Consider the following 13,643-nt stretch of genomic DNA (forward strand, 5'->3'; position numbering starts at 1 on the left):
AAATAATGGCTTTGGCTTGCCTTTTCCTGAATGTTTCTGCAGTTTGGTTTGAGTATATGGCTTTGGGCACCTCTCCTGGACTCCATTTGTACATGTGAATTTTGGAAGGCAGAAGTCAGTATTTTCTATCGAAGATAACTTTTAAAAACATACATTATATGTGTGTCTCTTCTTCTTTCTTTTTTGGTTTCTCTTAAAAGACTGGAAAGAAAGCTGTTAAGGCAGTCCTGTGGGTATCAGCTGATGGACTCAGAGTTGTGGATGAAAAAACTAAGGTAAATCTTTACAAACTTAAATGTAACTGCTCATATGTCTTTTTAATTCCTAATGATCAATTATAGTGCCATTAAGCAGTTGTAGTCACTTTGTACCCTTCACTTTGTCCAAAGTACAATCTTCTAAGACTAGTTAATGTTTAAGAAGCCAACTAGTTACTCATTCACCTTATAAAAAATAGAATTCTCTCTGCATTTTGCCCTACATGACGCACACGTTTAGCCTACCAAGCATTTTCACTTAATGTTAAGATCTGAGTTCTATTTCTGTTGTAACCCCACAAATTTGATGTAAAAGATGATGGACCTTTTACCACAGTTTAAAAAAAAATTTTAAAGATGATGGACCACATTAGAAATTTCTTCTTGTTCCTTAATAGAACTCTGTTTTTAGAAAGTGATATTTGAATTGATTGCTGTTTGACTGAAAACCCAACTTAAGTGAAATCTTAAGGACTAGTAAATGGCTCATTAGATTAACATTTACTTAGGATCCATACAATATCTCAAATCACAGTTAGCATTTTGCATTTGAAAGAATATGATCCTACTTGCCTGTAAGAATAGAGACATAGGCCCTAACAGGTTAGACTCAGTGCATAGAGGATTGGCCTGTAGACTGAAGGGTCCTGGTTTCGATTCTGGTCGAGGACACATACCTTGGTTGCAAGTTCCCCGGCACTGGTTAGTGTGCGTGCAGGAGGCAACCAATTGATGTCTCTCTCTGTCTCCTCCATTCTACTCTCTCTGAAATTCAGTGGAGGAAATATCCTCGGGTGAGGATTAATAAGAATAGAGACATAGACTCTTCCCTTAGAGAGCATCTAGTGTTATACAAGTATATTAATACTTAATTTATATTTCCTAAAAGACCTAAAGTCTGGAGAAATGTTAGCAAGAAGGCAGTTGGGAGAAAGTCTGACCAGTAAAGAGCAGTTTGATGGGTAACTTGCCCGATACATTTTAAGTGATTTACGTAATATAACTGCATTTTAGTTATTTTGACTTTCTATCAAAGGCTTTTTCTTTTTTAAAGTTCAAGAGAAATGATAGTGTTAAATGTACATGAATCTTGGAAACAACGATCATTTATTTAGATTATTTTTAAGAACTTATAAGTGTTTTGTACATGGAAGCTATGTTTTTAATTGCTTTGTGCAATAATGAGAAAGTGATGTTTCCCCCTGGTGGTTGCTTATAGCACTGACACTAATTAGTTCTTTCCACACAGAGTGATAATAATAATCAGTGGATTGTCACTCTTGGACCCATTATGGGTAGAAAAGAAATTTTCAATATGTATAATCTATAAAGGGATCACACTTAGAATATATAAGTAACTCCTACATATCCATAAGAAAATTACAGACAACCCAAAAAGCAATTCCTTTGCTAGAGAGAAAGTTCATAGTAATCAAGGTTATACAAAATAAAATCATTATAGCTGCCAAAATAAAAACAAATTATTTATTTTAAAATCTTCAAAAAAATTAAATTTGTTTTGAGACAGAGAAAGAAACATCAATTTGTTTTTTTACTTGTTTATGTATTCATTGGTTGAGTGTTGTGTGTGCCCTGACCTGGGTTCAAATTTACAACCTTAATGTGTTGGGATGATGCTCTAATCAACTAAGCTACCCACCAAGGGCTACAGTTGCAAATTTTTTAAAAATCGACTTGCAAGTTTATGGAGCAACAGGAATTCTCAGCAATACTATATAAAAGCCGTTTGATTTAATTGTATGTTTTAGTACTTACAGCGTCATCTCAGCACCTAGGGATTCTAGACCATGAGAATGTCACACAGAAGAGCCTCAGAACCTCCAGATTTTTAAAAACATTTTGTGTAATATTTATACTGTGCATATACTGGGTCATTCAGCAAGTATATAAACAGAAAGTCCTCAAAATTAAATCATCAATAAGCTAATAAATACATAGAACTTTGGGGAATTAGGTTATTAAATAAGTTATATGGAAATTGGATTAAATATATTGATTTATATATATTGCATATTGAACATGGACTCTACCATAATAAAGTTATAATTAATAAGCATATGTTTTAGAACATGAAGATTAGGTGAGAAAGGCCTCTGGGCAAAGGACCACATGGGATCTCTCTAAGGTCAAATTCTTAGTATTCAGACTGCTGGCCTCAGATCCAGCTATTCCATAGGTCCAATGCATTAGGGGTGAGGATTCTCTGTTGTAAAATGAATATTCTTTGTTCCTTCTGAGAAGGCTGAATAACCATAATTCTCTGCTCCTTTGTGTTCCCCTTTTTCAAGGACCTCATAGTTGATCAAACAATAGAAAAAGTTTCTTTCTGTGCCCCAGATAGAAACTTTGATAGAGCCTTCTCTTACATATGTCGTGATGGCACCACTCGGCGCTGGATCTGTCATTGCTTCATGGCTGTCAAGGACACGGTGAGTTCAACCTGTATTTCATCATGACTAGCCTCAGTCAGCAAAGCTCCTTCTGGGTTGGCTCAGTCAAGCACTTTGCACTTGACAAGTACGTGCTGTTACAGTACTTGGAAGTGCCTACACTAGTCTGTTTTCATTCCTTTTATTCAAGTAATCCACACTCTTGGTGTGACCCTGCATGGAGCAAGATGACTGACTAGCTGAGATCCATGGTCATGAAAGGAAAGTAGACGTATTGTGGGGAGGATGGCTGCTAAACTTTATTTGAAACTTTCATTATTAGAACCATTTTCAAGATCTTATATGTATTTATTTGCTAAGACATCTGGGTAGATTATATTGGCATTTGAAAGGTGCTTATAAATTTATTTGCAAAGAAACTCCACTACAAATGAAAGAACTGAGTTGGAATGTATTTCCAATTAATTAAAAAAGTAGAAATACTAGCTGAAACCAGTTTGGCTCAGTAGATAGAGCATCGGCCTGTGGACAGAAGGGTCCCAGGTTCGATTCCAGTCAAGGGCATGTACCTTGGTTGTGGGCACATCCCCAGTAGAGGGTGTGCAGGAGGCAGCTGATCAGTGTTTCTAACTCTCTATCCCTCTCTCTTCCTCTCTGTAAAAAAAAAATCAATAAAATATATTTTATAAGAAAAGTAGAAATACTAAATTATGGTATAATGAATGTTCTAGAAATTGTTACATTGTATAATTTTTTATTTTGTTTAAGAATACAGAATAACCTAATGCATCATCCTTCGTGTAAATTACCTAAAATTCTAATATGAAAGATATCTCTTACATGCTGATGATGATTTTAACTATAGTTATAGTACAGCATTGAGCATATAATTTCTGAGTTTTTAAAAGTTAAGACAGAATGAGGCAGTATAGCCATTCACAAAGGTTACAACTTAATACATCCTTGGCAAGATTTAATCTTAGAGTGGTGACTTTGCTTTAAAATTGAGCAAAATATATTTTTTCTTTAGTTCTTGGAGACAGTGATATAAACACATATTAAGAGCTCAGGCTCTGACTCTGATATGAGTTCCAGACCTGATTCTGGTTCTCACTGGCTGTGGGTTTTGTAGCAAGTTACTTAACATTCTCTAAGTCTTAGTATCCACTGCTATAAGATGGAGATAACAGTTGCAAAAACTTAGATTAATGAATTTAAGCACTCTTAGCATAAGATCTGGCCCATAGTAACTGCTCTCAAAATAGTGACTGTTATTCTTAGCCAGTTTGGCTCAGTGGATAGAGTGTCAGCCTGTGGACTGGAGGGTCCCGGGTTCCATTCTGGTCAAGGGCACATGCCGTGTTGTGGGCTCAGTCTGGGTGGGGAGCATGCAAGAGGCAGCCAATCAATGATTCTTATCATTTATGTTTCTCTCTCTCTCTCCCTCACCCTTCCTCTCTGAAATCAATAAAAATATTTTTTAAAATAATGACTATTGTTACTATTAAGCTATTTCTGCCAACTGAGTCCAGGGTGGGGCTTGAGGAGGGATCTTTCTTCAAGAACTTCTGCCTGGAATCTAAAGAGAAAGAATAGCTTCTTGGCCTGTACCTCTGTCCTTATAATAGATCTGTGTGCAAATGCAAACAGGTTCTAACATATTTCATGCTTTCACACCTAACCTTATATCATCCTATTAAAAAGTTAGAAACTCATGTGGTTTCATGAAAAATAAGTCTGTCAGTTTTTAAGCAGTCTTGTGAAATTTTACATTTTATAGTCACGTGAGATCTTAACAGCTTATCATGTGAAATCTTACAAACAAAAAGCAGTTTTTTGGTTTTTATTGGAAAGAGTAGGAGGGGAGAGGAAGAGACAGAGGAACATCAGTGTGAGAGAGACATATCAATTGTATGTGCCCTGACCAGGGCCTGGGATCAAGCCTGCAACTTAGGTATGTGCCCTTGACCAGAATCAAACCCAGGACCCTTCAGTCCACAGGCTGACACTCCATCCACTGAGCCAAACTGCTTTAACTTATGCATGTGTGTGGATGTGAGGTAGAGTTGGGGGTAAGAGAGAGCTAGAAGAATATAGGAAGGTATAGGAGAAACCTGAAAGCCATGTGGATCTAGAATGGGAAAGAGTGCTTGGGGATAATAGAAAGGGGGACTAAGAAAGCTAAGCTTTCCTTTGCCTGATTCCCTTCTCATCCCGGGAGTTGCATTATTTACTTGAAGTTTTAAGTTTGCACCTTTTATTCCTAGACATGTTTACAGTATATTTAAGCTCCTGCACTTTGCCCTGCCTTTCCAGTAGTTCTTAGAAATGCTTGGTAAATATTATCACTGGCCCCCTAAATAGCAAATAGAGTTTTGCATTTCAAGACTGAGAGCTTGAAACCTTCAGCAGTGTCTCCTAACCTGATGGCACAGCTACTGTGAGTGACAGCGCAAGTCTGACTGATAATAAGAAAATCTCAGTGGCTGCTCACAAAAGCACAGGTTGCTGATGGTCACTTTACCCAATGCCTATTACAGTAAAGTATCATAGGTATTCTCTAAGGTAATTTATTCGTTCAATTTGGCATATTAGTATATTAAAATCTAGGTTAAGCTCCCAACATTTTGCCTTGTGTAAGAACAGACTTATTTGTGGTCTAAGCTCATTTGTAAATGTTGGTACAATAACTCTAAAAATGTTCTGTGAACCTTCCGTTATGTCCAGGGTGAAAGATTGAGCCACGCTGTAGGCTGTGCTTTTGCGGCCTGTTTAGAGCGTAAACAGAAGAGGGAGAAGGAATGCGGAGTGACTGCTACTTTTGATGCCAGCCGGACCACTTTTACAAGAGAAGGCTCATTCCGTGTCACTACAGCCACTGAGCTAGCGGAAAGAGAGGAGATTATGAAGCAAATCCAAGATGCCAAGAAAGGTACAGTTTGTCCTACTACAATGTGTGTTTATTAAACAGTTTTCCCCAGAGGGTGAATATTTAGAAGCTATCAGGGCTAAGCTTTCTCACAAAGAGAATTCTTAGCAATGTGTAACGATCTTAAGAACAAAGCTGGCCCTGGCCAGTGTTGCTCGGTGGTTGGAATTTTGGCCCACACACCAAGGGTTATAGGTTCAATTCCTGGTCAAGGGCATCTACCTGATTCAGTCTCTGGCCCTGGTCTGGGTACTTGCAGGAGGCAAGCAGTCGATGTGTCTCTCTCACATCAATGTTTCTATTTCTCTTTTCCTCCTTCCCTCTTTCTTCCCTCCCACCCTCTCCCTCCATCCCTTCCACAAATCTGTAAAAAAAAAAAAAAAAAAAAAAAAAAATCAATGGGAAAAATATCCTGGGTTGAAGATTAATAACAACCAAAAGCTGAAAATCTAAACAAAGATTTCCTTTAGAATGGTTTGTTTAGTGGCTTTGAAACTGTTTACCCTTTTTATTATGTTAAGCTACCTGGGGAAGCTAAGAGTGCAGTTGAATATGCTGCAAAGACATTACCCTCCCTGTGTTTAAAAACAAAATTGAGCCGAAACCGGTTTGGCTCAGTGGATAGAGCGTCTGTCTGTGGACTGAAAGGTCCCAGGTTCGATTCCAGTCAGGGGCATGTGCCTTGTTTGCAGGCACATCCCCGGTGGGGGATGTGTAGGAGGCAGCTGATCGATGGTTCTCTCTCATTGATGTTTCTAACTTTATCTCCTTCTCTCTTCCTCTCTCTAAAAAATCAATACAATATATATATTTTTTTTTTTTAATTTTTGAGAAAATCTGTTCCTGGAACAGATTTTTAATTCGAATGCATCTGATCTCTGTGAGAAGCAAATGCTGTCAAGAACCTCCATCTTGCCTAGCCAGTTAGGCTCAGTGGATAGAGAGTCATCCCTCAGACTGAAGAGCCCTAGGTTTGATTCTTGTTTGTGGGCTCCATCCCGGCCCTGGTTGGGGTTCCAGGCAGGAGGCAACCAATCCATGTGTGTCTGTCACATCCATGTTTCTCTCTCTCTGAGTCTCACCCTCTCCCTTCTACTCTCTCTGTTAAAAAAAATAAAAAACCTTTGGGTGAGAACAACAACAAAGAACCTACATCTGCTGCTGGATGCTACTGTTCTCACTATATCATTACTGCTTTTTAGTGCTTTTGTGAAAAAAGCTCCTAGATTTTGAGAAGCTAGCTCCTAGCTCTTTCTCCTTTAGCCCTGTTAATTTTAGTGTGTGATTTCTACAGAATGTTTTTCAGATACACATGGTAGCGTAGCGGAAATGCCAGTACAAGCATTCAAGCTACTCAAGAGTCTGTTGCCTACAGTTGGGTTGGGTGTATAAGTGAGATGGCTTGGTGAAATGCTTTGCATTCTTGTGTATAACAGGTTGAAACAAATGTGGCATATTTTGGAATTAAACAATTCAGCTTAAATATACATTAACATAATTTTGCTAATTTTTAGCATATTCTTTCAGTTCTAAACCAGTCATTTTGGTAACTTCATTAATCCAATACTGACCCAAACAGCTCTAATTTTTAAGACCAAAAAAAATACATATTTTTATTTGAAACTAAATTATTCATTGTGATTTGTTCATTTCTCATAAGCATTTGTGCCAGGATCCTAAAGAATAAGAAACACCGTGTTATTTTTATTAGGAAATTTAATATGGCCAGCTGTTATTTAGTGTGCTCAGTGACATTCTAAGTGGAAGTGTGTTCTGTAGTACCACCACATAATACTCTGTGCTCCGCACAGAAACTGCTAACATGAAAGCATCCCAACAGAGGGCTGTGAGGGGAGGAAGTGCTAAAGATTTCCCACATGCAGACTGGGTCTCAGCTGGTACTCACATGGAAACAATCTCATATCTAGTTTACTCCAATTTAAAATTTTACTTATTTATGCTTTTATTCAAATGAGTCACAATGCATATCGTCCATGATTGAAAGACTACTTTATGCCATTCTGTAACATCTAATCAATCTTATGCTTATTTAGACTTTTCTAACTGCCACTCCCAAAGTCTTCTCCCCCAAACAAGTAAACAAATAAACATTGGAAACCATAAACCAGCCCAGTCAGCTTGGCTCAGTTGTTGATGTTGACCTAGGAATTAGGTCACTTTTCAATTCCTGGTCAGGGCACATGCCTGAAGTGCAGGCTGAATCCCCAGTGTGGGGTGTGCAGGAGGCAGCCGATCAATGATTCTCATTACTGATATTTCTATTTCTCTCTCCCTCTCTGAAATCAGTAAATATATTTTTAAAAGAAAACCATAAGTCATCATTTTTTAAAGGACTCCACATTAGAAGTTCATCTGTACTACTTTTTTAAGCTTGCTCAAAGTCTTAAATTATGGATCATTGCATGAAAATTAGAGATCTGGCCGAAACCAGTTTGGCTCAGTGGATAGAGCATCAGCCTACGGACTGAAGGGTCCCGGGTTCGATTCCGGGCAAGGGCATGTACCTGGGTTGCGGGTACATCCCCAGTGGGGGGCATGCAAGAGGCAGCTGATCGATGATTCTCTCTCATCAATGTTTCTGACTCTCTGTCTCTCTCCCTTCCTCTCTGTGAAAAATCAATAAAATATATATTTAAAAAAAAATTAGAGATCTAATATGTGTGTCTCAGTAGCTATATCATGGGGCATGTAGTAGGTCAAACCTTTTATTTGTTTGAAAAATAGATCTGAGCCCTGCTTTTAACCTGCCTTTTAAGGCATTGGGAAGGAGATGGGTAAAGGACCTACGAGGGTTTTTGAATTCCTCAGCTGTGTAAGCTCAACTTATTTGAAGACATTGCTAAGTTCCTCTTTCTCTTGTTTGACCTTTAGCTGAAACAGACAAGACAGCTGTTGGTTCATCAGTGGCCCCTGGCAACACTGCCCCATCCCCATCTTCTCCCACCTCTCCCACTTCGGATGCCACTGCCTCTCTGGAGATGAACAATCCTCATGCCATCCCACGCCGCCATGCTCCAATTGAACAACTTGCTCGCCAAGGCTCTTTCCGAGGATTTCCTGCTCTTAGCCAGAAGATGTCACCCTTTAAACGCCAGCTTTCCCTACGCATCAACGACTTGCCTTCCACTATGCAGAGGAAGACTGATTTCCCCATAAAAAATGCAGGTAATGCAGCATCCACCTGACTGCCTGGTGCTCTAGCGCTGATCATTATCGTCACTTCCAGTTGAAACACTCATCCCACCAAAGTATTCCTACCCTGACTGCCCCCAGGCTGGTTTATGGTTATAAATATCTTGTACCATTTCCCATCGGAAAAAAATTGAGGTTCCTGGAGGGACATGTGAATCATTCATTTCTCTTCAACAGACAAGTAATAGAGCCATAATGGGAATTCCTAGCCTGAGCTATAAGATTTGTGGTTTGTCCTGGTGGAAGTGTACTTAACTCTCAGCCAACCTGCTTTCAAACATCAAGGGTCTCAAGTTTCCATTCTTATCCTGCCATTTGGGACCCAGCAGGGAATTAATTATAAAGATAAATAGCATTACTGTCAGACTCACCAGAAGGAATGGATAAGTGTTCATTGTTCTTGTGGCTGGTTGGCTCCATAGGGAGGAAACTCTAAACAGGCTTCCTGTATGAATCTGAGATCTGTTGTTCACCAGAGACAGTGGGCTTGCTCACACATATTCATTACCTTCCAGAACTGCCACACAATCCTTTGTGTGGCCTCTGTACAGCTGAGCCAGCCCCGGTAGTTCTATCCTCATCATAAGACCCGGAGCTAAAGTGTCAGATCTGGTCAGTGCTTTTATTGGACTCTCTTTCACTTCACTCTGAGACACACCCAGCCAGTGCTTCCTCAGGGCGTGAGGAGGCTCCGTCTCAATAGGGCACTCTCCCTGGTGGTGGTATAAAAGCACAGAGAGTTAAGTTCTTTTGACACATGAAACCAGGCCTAAAGAACGGTTCACTAGATGATTACTGAGGGTTGGTCCAGCTCTCAACTCCTATAAAAACGGAAACTCCAGATGCTTCAAGTACTGTTTTCAGTTTCCTTCTGGAGCAGAGAGGAACCAGGAACTAGCATTCTCTTTTCACAGTTGAGCAAATAAAAGCACAGCACACATTTATCTTCCTCAGTGACACACAAGTATCCCAGAGTCAATATTAAGAACAAAGCCTCAAGAGTCCTGGACCTCAGTTCACTTTTCCATGTTTTCACAGTTATTATACTTTGTACTTTGGAGGAAAATGAGAGTGATGACATTGGCATGGATTATCATGGAGAAAAGGACTGAGCATCCACTGTTGCCCTTGACTTTAACCCATTTTCTGATAGTTACTAAATAGCTTCAGAGCTTAAATCACACCTGTGAACTGGTTGGAAGACAAACAGGTCACTCATGTCTTCCAGAAACTTCTAGCTAACAACACAAAAAGGAATCTGGGGATTTGCAAGGGAGGAAGATAGACCTCAGGACATGAATTGTTGACATTTCATACCTCCTGACCTGAAAAGCCAATGAAATCGTGGACAGTGAAGTTTTTTAAGCTGCTTCTATAGCCACACCTGTCAGTTGAGACTTTTCCTTCCACAAATCAGGAAATGCAGTAATTTTGGATTATTGAGTGTTTCTGTCTGGAGCCATTCTCTGCTGTCTTGCAGTGCCAGAGGTAGAGGGGGAGGCAGAGAGTATCAGCTCCCTGTGCTCACAGATCACCAGTGCCTTCAGCACACCCTCCGAGGATCCCTTCTCCTCCGCCCCAATGACCAAACCAGTGACAGCGGCGGCACCACCGTCTCCTGCCTTTCAAGGTCAGTGCCTTGTTAGCCTGCTCAGCTTTTCTCTCCGAAACTAGCATTTTATGATGCTGCTCACTAACTGTAAGTTGGCATCCTGAGTTTTCAGAAAGCTGGTCAGACCCACTCATTTCCCTGTTTGATGTCTCAGGTGGATTCATTTCCCTGTTCAACAGTGTCCTTGCTCTTTGTTCCCCTCCTGATTCCTCAGATGTTTGCATTTGTCAGTTTGCATGTACCTACCTATTATTCGTCCTGCTCTGTTAGGAGCTGCAGTCCCAGCCACTGCTTCGTTTCTCCTTCACTGTTCAAAGTCAGAGTGTCCAGCCACTTCTCCAGACACAGCCGTCATCAGAGTTGGTTCTAAGTTATTCTTTCTTTAGCACAGTGGTTTTCAGCCCAGGGTGATTTTGTCCCTCAAGGAAAATCTGGCATTCATTGTCGGAGACATTTTTTATTTGGGGTTTCACAACTTGGTAAAGGATGATTGCTAATGGCACCTGTGTAGAGGCCAGGAATGATACTAAACATATTTCAATGCACAGGCTAGCCACCCTTACAACAAAAAATTATCTGGCCCAAAATATCAATAGTGCCAAGGTTGAGAAGTCCTAGACTCATCTAGTCTCTACCCATTCTCAGGAGGCTCATACAGAAAAAGGTACTTCTTTTGGTTCTTTAGATCATTTAATATTCTATAACAGGCGTCCTAGAATTTGACTTTGTGGCATTGAAGAGTTACTAAAAGTTGTTTTCAGAGTTTTAGTACAGAAGTCAGCAAAGAGTCTGCATTACTTAAATTACAGACTTAAGAGTTTGACCTCCTTATAATTGCTATTCCTTTATTTCTTTTGAGAGAGAGAGAGCTCAGAAAAAGCTTTGCTGTGAGAACAGTACCCTGCTCTTGTTGGAGTAAGCTACAGCATGCTTTTCCTACAAGGAATCTCTTTTTAAAAAATAAACCTTTATACCTTTAAAGTCATGTGCGCCAAATAGTTTTCCATCTGACAAATATTTATAATATCAATAATGAGCCCTAACCGGTTTGTCTCAGTGGATTAGAGCGTTGGCCTTCAGACTCAAAGGTCCCAGGTTCGATTCCTGTCAAGTGCATGTACCTTGGTTGTGAGCACATACCCAGTGGGGAGTGTGCAGGAGGCAGCTGATCGATGTTTCTCTCTCATCAATGTTTCTAACTCTCTATCCCTCTCTCTTCCTCTCTGTTAAAAATCAATAAAGTATATTTTTAAAAATATCAATAATGATAGGCACAATTTATTAAGCCCTTGGTACCTTTTACCACATTACGGTAAGAACTCATGCATGTTCTCATCTTTTCTAATTCCACAACAACCTTTGAGGTAAGCAAAACAGATAAGGAAAATGAGGCTCAGAGTGCTTAAGTAAATTGCCCAACATGCACAGCCAGGATTTAAACCCAAGTCTTTCTGAATATAGTACCCGTTACATTCCACTGACTGTATGCCTATTCACAAGGCATTGAGTATAAAACTGAGTAGAACGTAGTGCTTTCCCTGTCTTTAAGGGGCTCCCAGTCAAAGGGTAAGCTAGTTTTTCAGACAAGCCCTGGGTAAATAGTACCAAAGCTACAGCATGGTTACCTCGTCCTAAACCAGGGAATGGTTGTAGTGTAAGGCCAGGGAAGGTACCTGCTTATATGATCCGTACTAAATATGAATGATAGATGGACTGAGGAGGAGCAACTAATAGATAGATGCCCAGAGTACAGGAACAGGGTCTCAGGAGATTTTGATAAAGAGAGAAAGAAAAGAATAGTAGGGCCTTTGAGATATTATCAACATTACGAAGGAGGAAAAAATCTTCCAAAAAGAAAGATAAAGATAATTATGTAGTCAATTATAGATTTATTAAGCAAGTGAAAACATATACAAAGTTTGATTTCTCATTTGTAATATGGGGATAATACCAGCCTTACTAGGTTTTTGAGAGAATTAAATGAGATGATGCACACTAAAGTATTAACATAGCATCTAGAACATAATGTGGAATCATTATATTTATCCCAATGTTGTTACTGTTGCCTTAACTTGGTCTTTGGAAAGTGAAAGGAGAGGGAAATGCTTTATATACATCATTATGCCAAAGGCTATGCATTAGCTTTTTGCTGCTTGTAATGCAAAGCTGCTCTGTTCAAATTTATTTGAAATTGTTTTTCTAGGCTTTCATTTCCTCTCTCCCCATACACATAGTGTCTTAGAACAGTCATTTGACCCTTTCCAGATAGCTATTTTCATCACAACCTCTAATTCCCTCTTTGCCAGAAGGTGTGTGTATCCACTAGAAGATGGTATGGTTACACCAACACCAACTTTTCTGTCTGTCTGTTCCATCAGTATTGCACATTGGCCTGACTGACCTGTGCACCCTGCATGAATTAACTCCATTGATGTTGTCTGCTCCCATTGTAGCTAATGGCACTGACTCAGCCTTCCATGTGCTTGCTGCTAAGCCAGCCCATACTGCTCTAGCATCCGTAGCAATGCCTGTGCGTGAAACCAACCCTTGGGCCCATGCCCTTGATGCTGTTAACAAGGGAATTGCAGCCACACATTCGGGTAAGGTGGCCACAGATGGTGGTGAGGATTCTGGGATCAGCTAAGTGACCCTGGTTTGAAAATCAGCCATTTACCTAAGGAGGAGCCAGGGAGAAGTCCTTTTAGGAAAAAGATGTTCTCTCCTGGAAATAAACTACCTATGATTAAGAAAGGATGGAGAAGGAGAAAGAACTAAGGAGGTTAAATTGACAGTTCTTAAGACTATGGAACAGAATCACCCACAGACCTTCCATAAAGCACAGATTTGGGGCCTGCCCTGAAGGAGTCTGTCACCGGATTGGGAATATGTGGGTAAGCCTATAGGACGGGGGACCCTGCCTCCTACAAGGACAGGCCCAAAAACAAGAGCTATAAAAAGCACTTTGTTTTTGCTCTTCTGTACTTCCTAATTTTTCTATAATGAACATGTAACCAAGAGAATTTTAAACAGTAATAAAGGCAGTTCATCAGGAAGGCAACCTGTGTTAGGAAGCCAGGCAGGGGTCATGAGGTACAGAACCAAGTATTTTCTCTTCGTTCTGTTAGAGTAGGTGAGTCACCTGGGGCCCTTTGAGCGTGTGCAAGGTGGTCTCTGTACCATCGGTGAGCCACAGCACCGGAGGGGCTTCCTGTGCCACCAGC

The 13,643-nt window shown here is 40.1% G+C and overlaps 1 protein-coding gene across 13 annotated transcripts in view; it reads left to right on the forward strand.

Annotated features, from left to right (window-relative positions):
- The window catches only part of NUMB (NUMB endocytic adaptor protein), a 115,579-nt gene that overhangs the window by 99,604 nt on the left and 2,332 nt on the right, over positions 1-13,643 (forward strand). For 10 of the 13 annotated variants that reach the window (XM_036432021.2, XM_036432042.2, XM_036432068.2 and 7 more), the window contains 6 exons: positions 201-275; positions 2,567-2,707; positions 5,396-5,600; positions 8,490-8,783; positions 10,291-10,440; positions 12,876-13,022. In XM_036432021.2, coding sequence (XP_036287914.1) covers positions 201-275; positions 2,567-2,707; positions 5,396-5,600; positions 8,490-8,783; positions 10,291-10,440; positions 12,876-13,022 — 1,012 coding nt within the window. The remainder of the gene's footprint in view (positions 1-200; positions 276-2,566; positions 2,708-5,395; positions 5,601-8,489; positions 8,784-10,290; positions 10,441-12,875; positions 13,023-13,643) is intronic. The other 3 variants (XM_036432086.2, XM_036432102.2, XM_036432094.2) reach the window with 1 other exon arrangement.

The sequence above is a fragment of the Pipistrellus kuhlii genome, unplaced genomic scaffold (genome assembly GCF_014108245.1).
Source record: "Pipistrellus kuhlii isolate mPipKuh1 unplaced genomic scaffold, mPipKuh1.p scaffold_m20_p_1, whole genome shotgun sequence".
NCBI lineage: Eukaryota > Metazoa > Chordata > Mammalia > Chiroptera > Vespertilionidae > Pipistrellus > Pipistrellus kuhlii.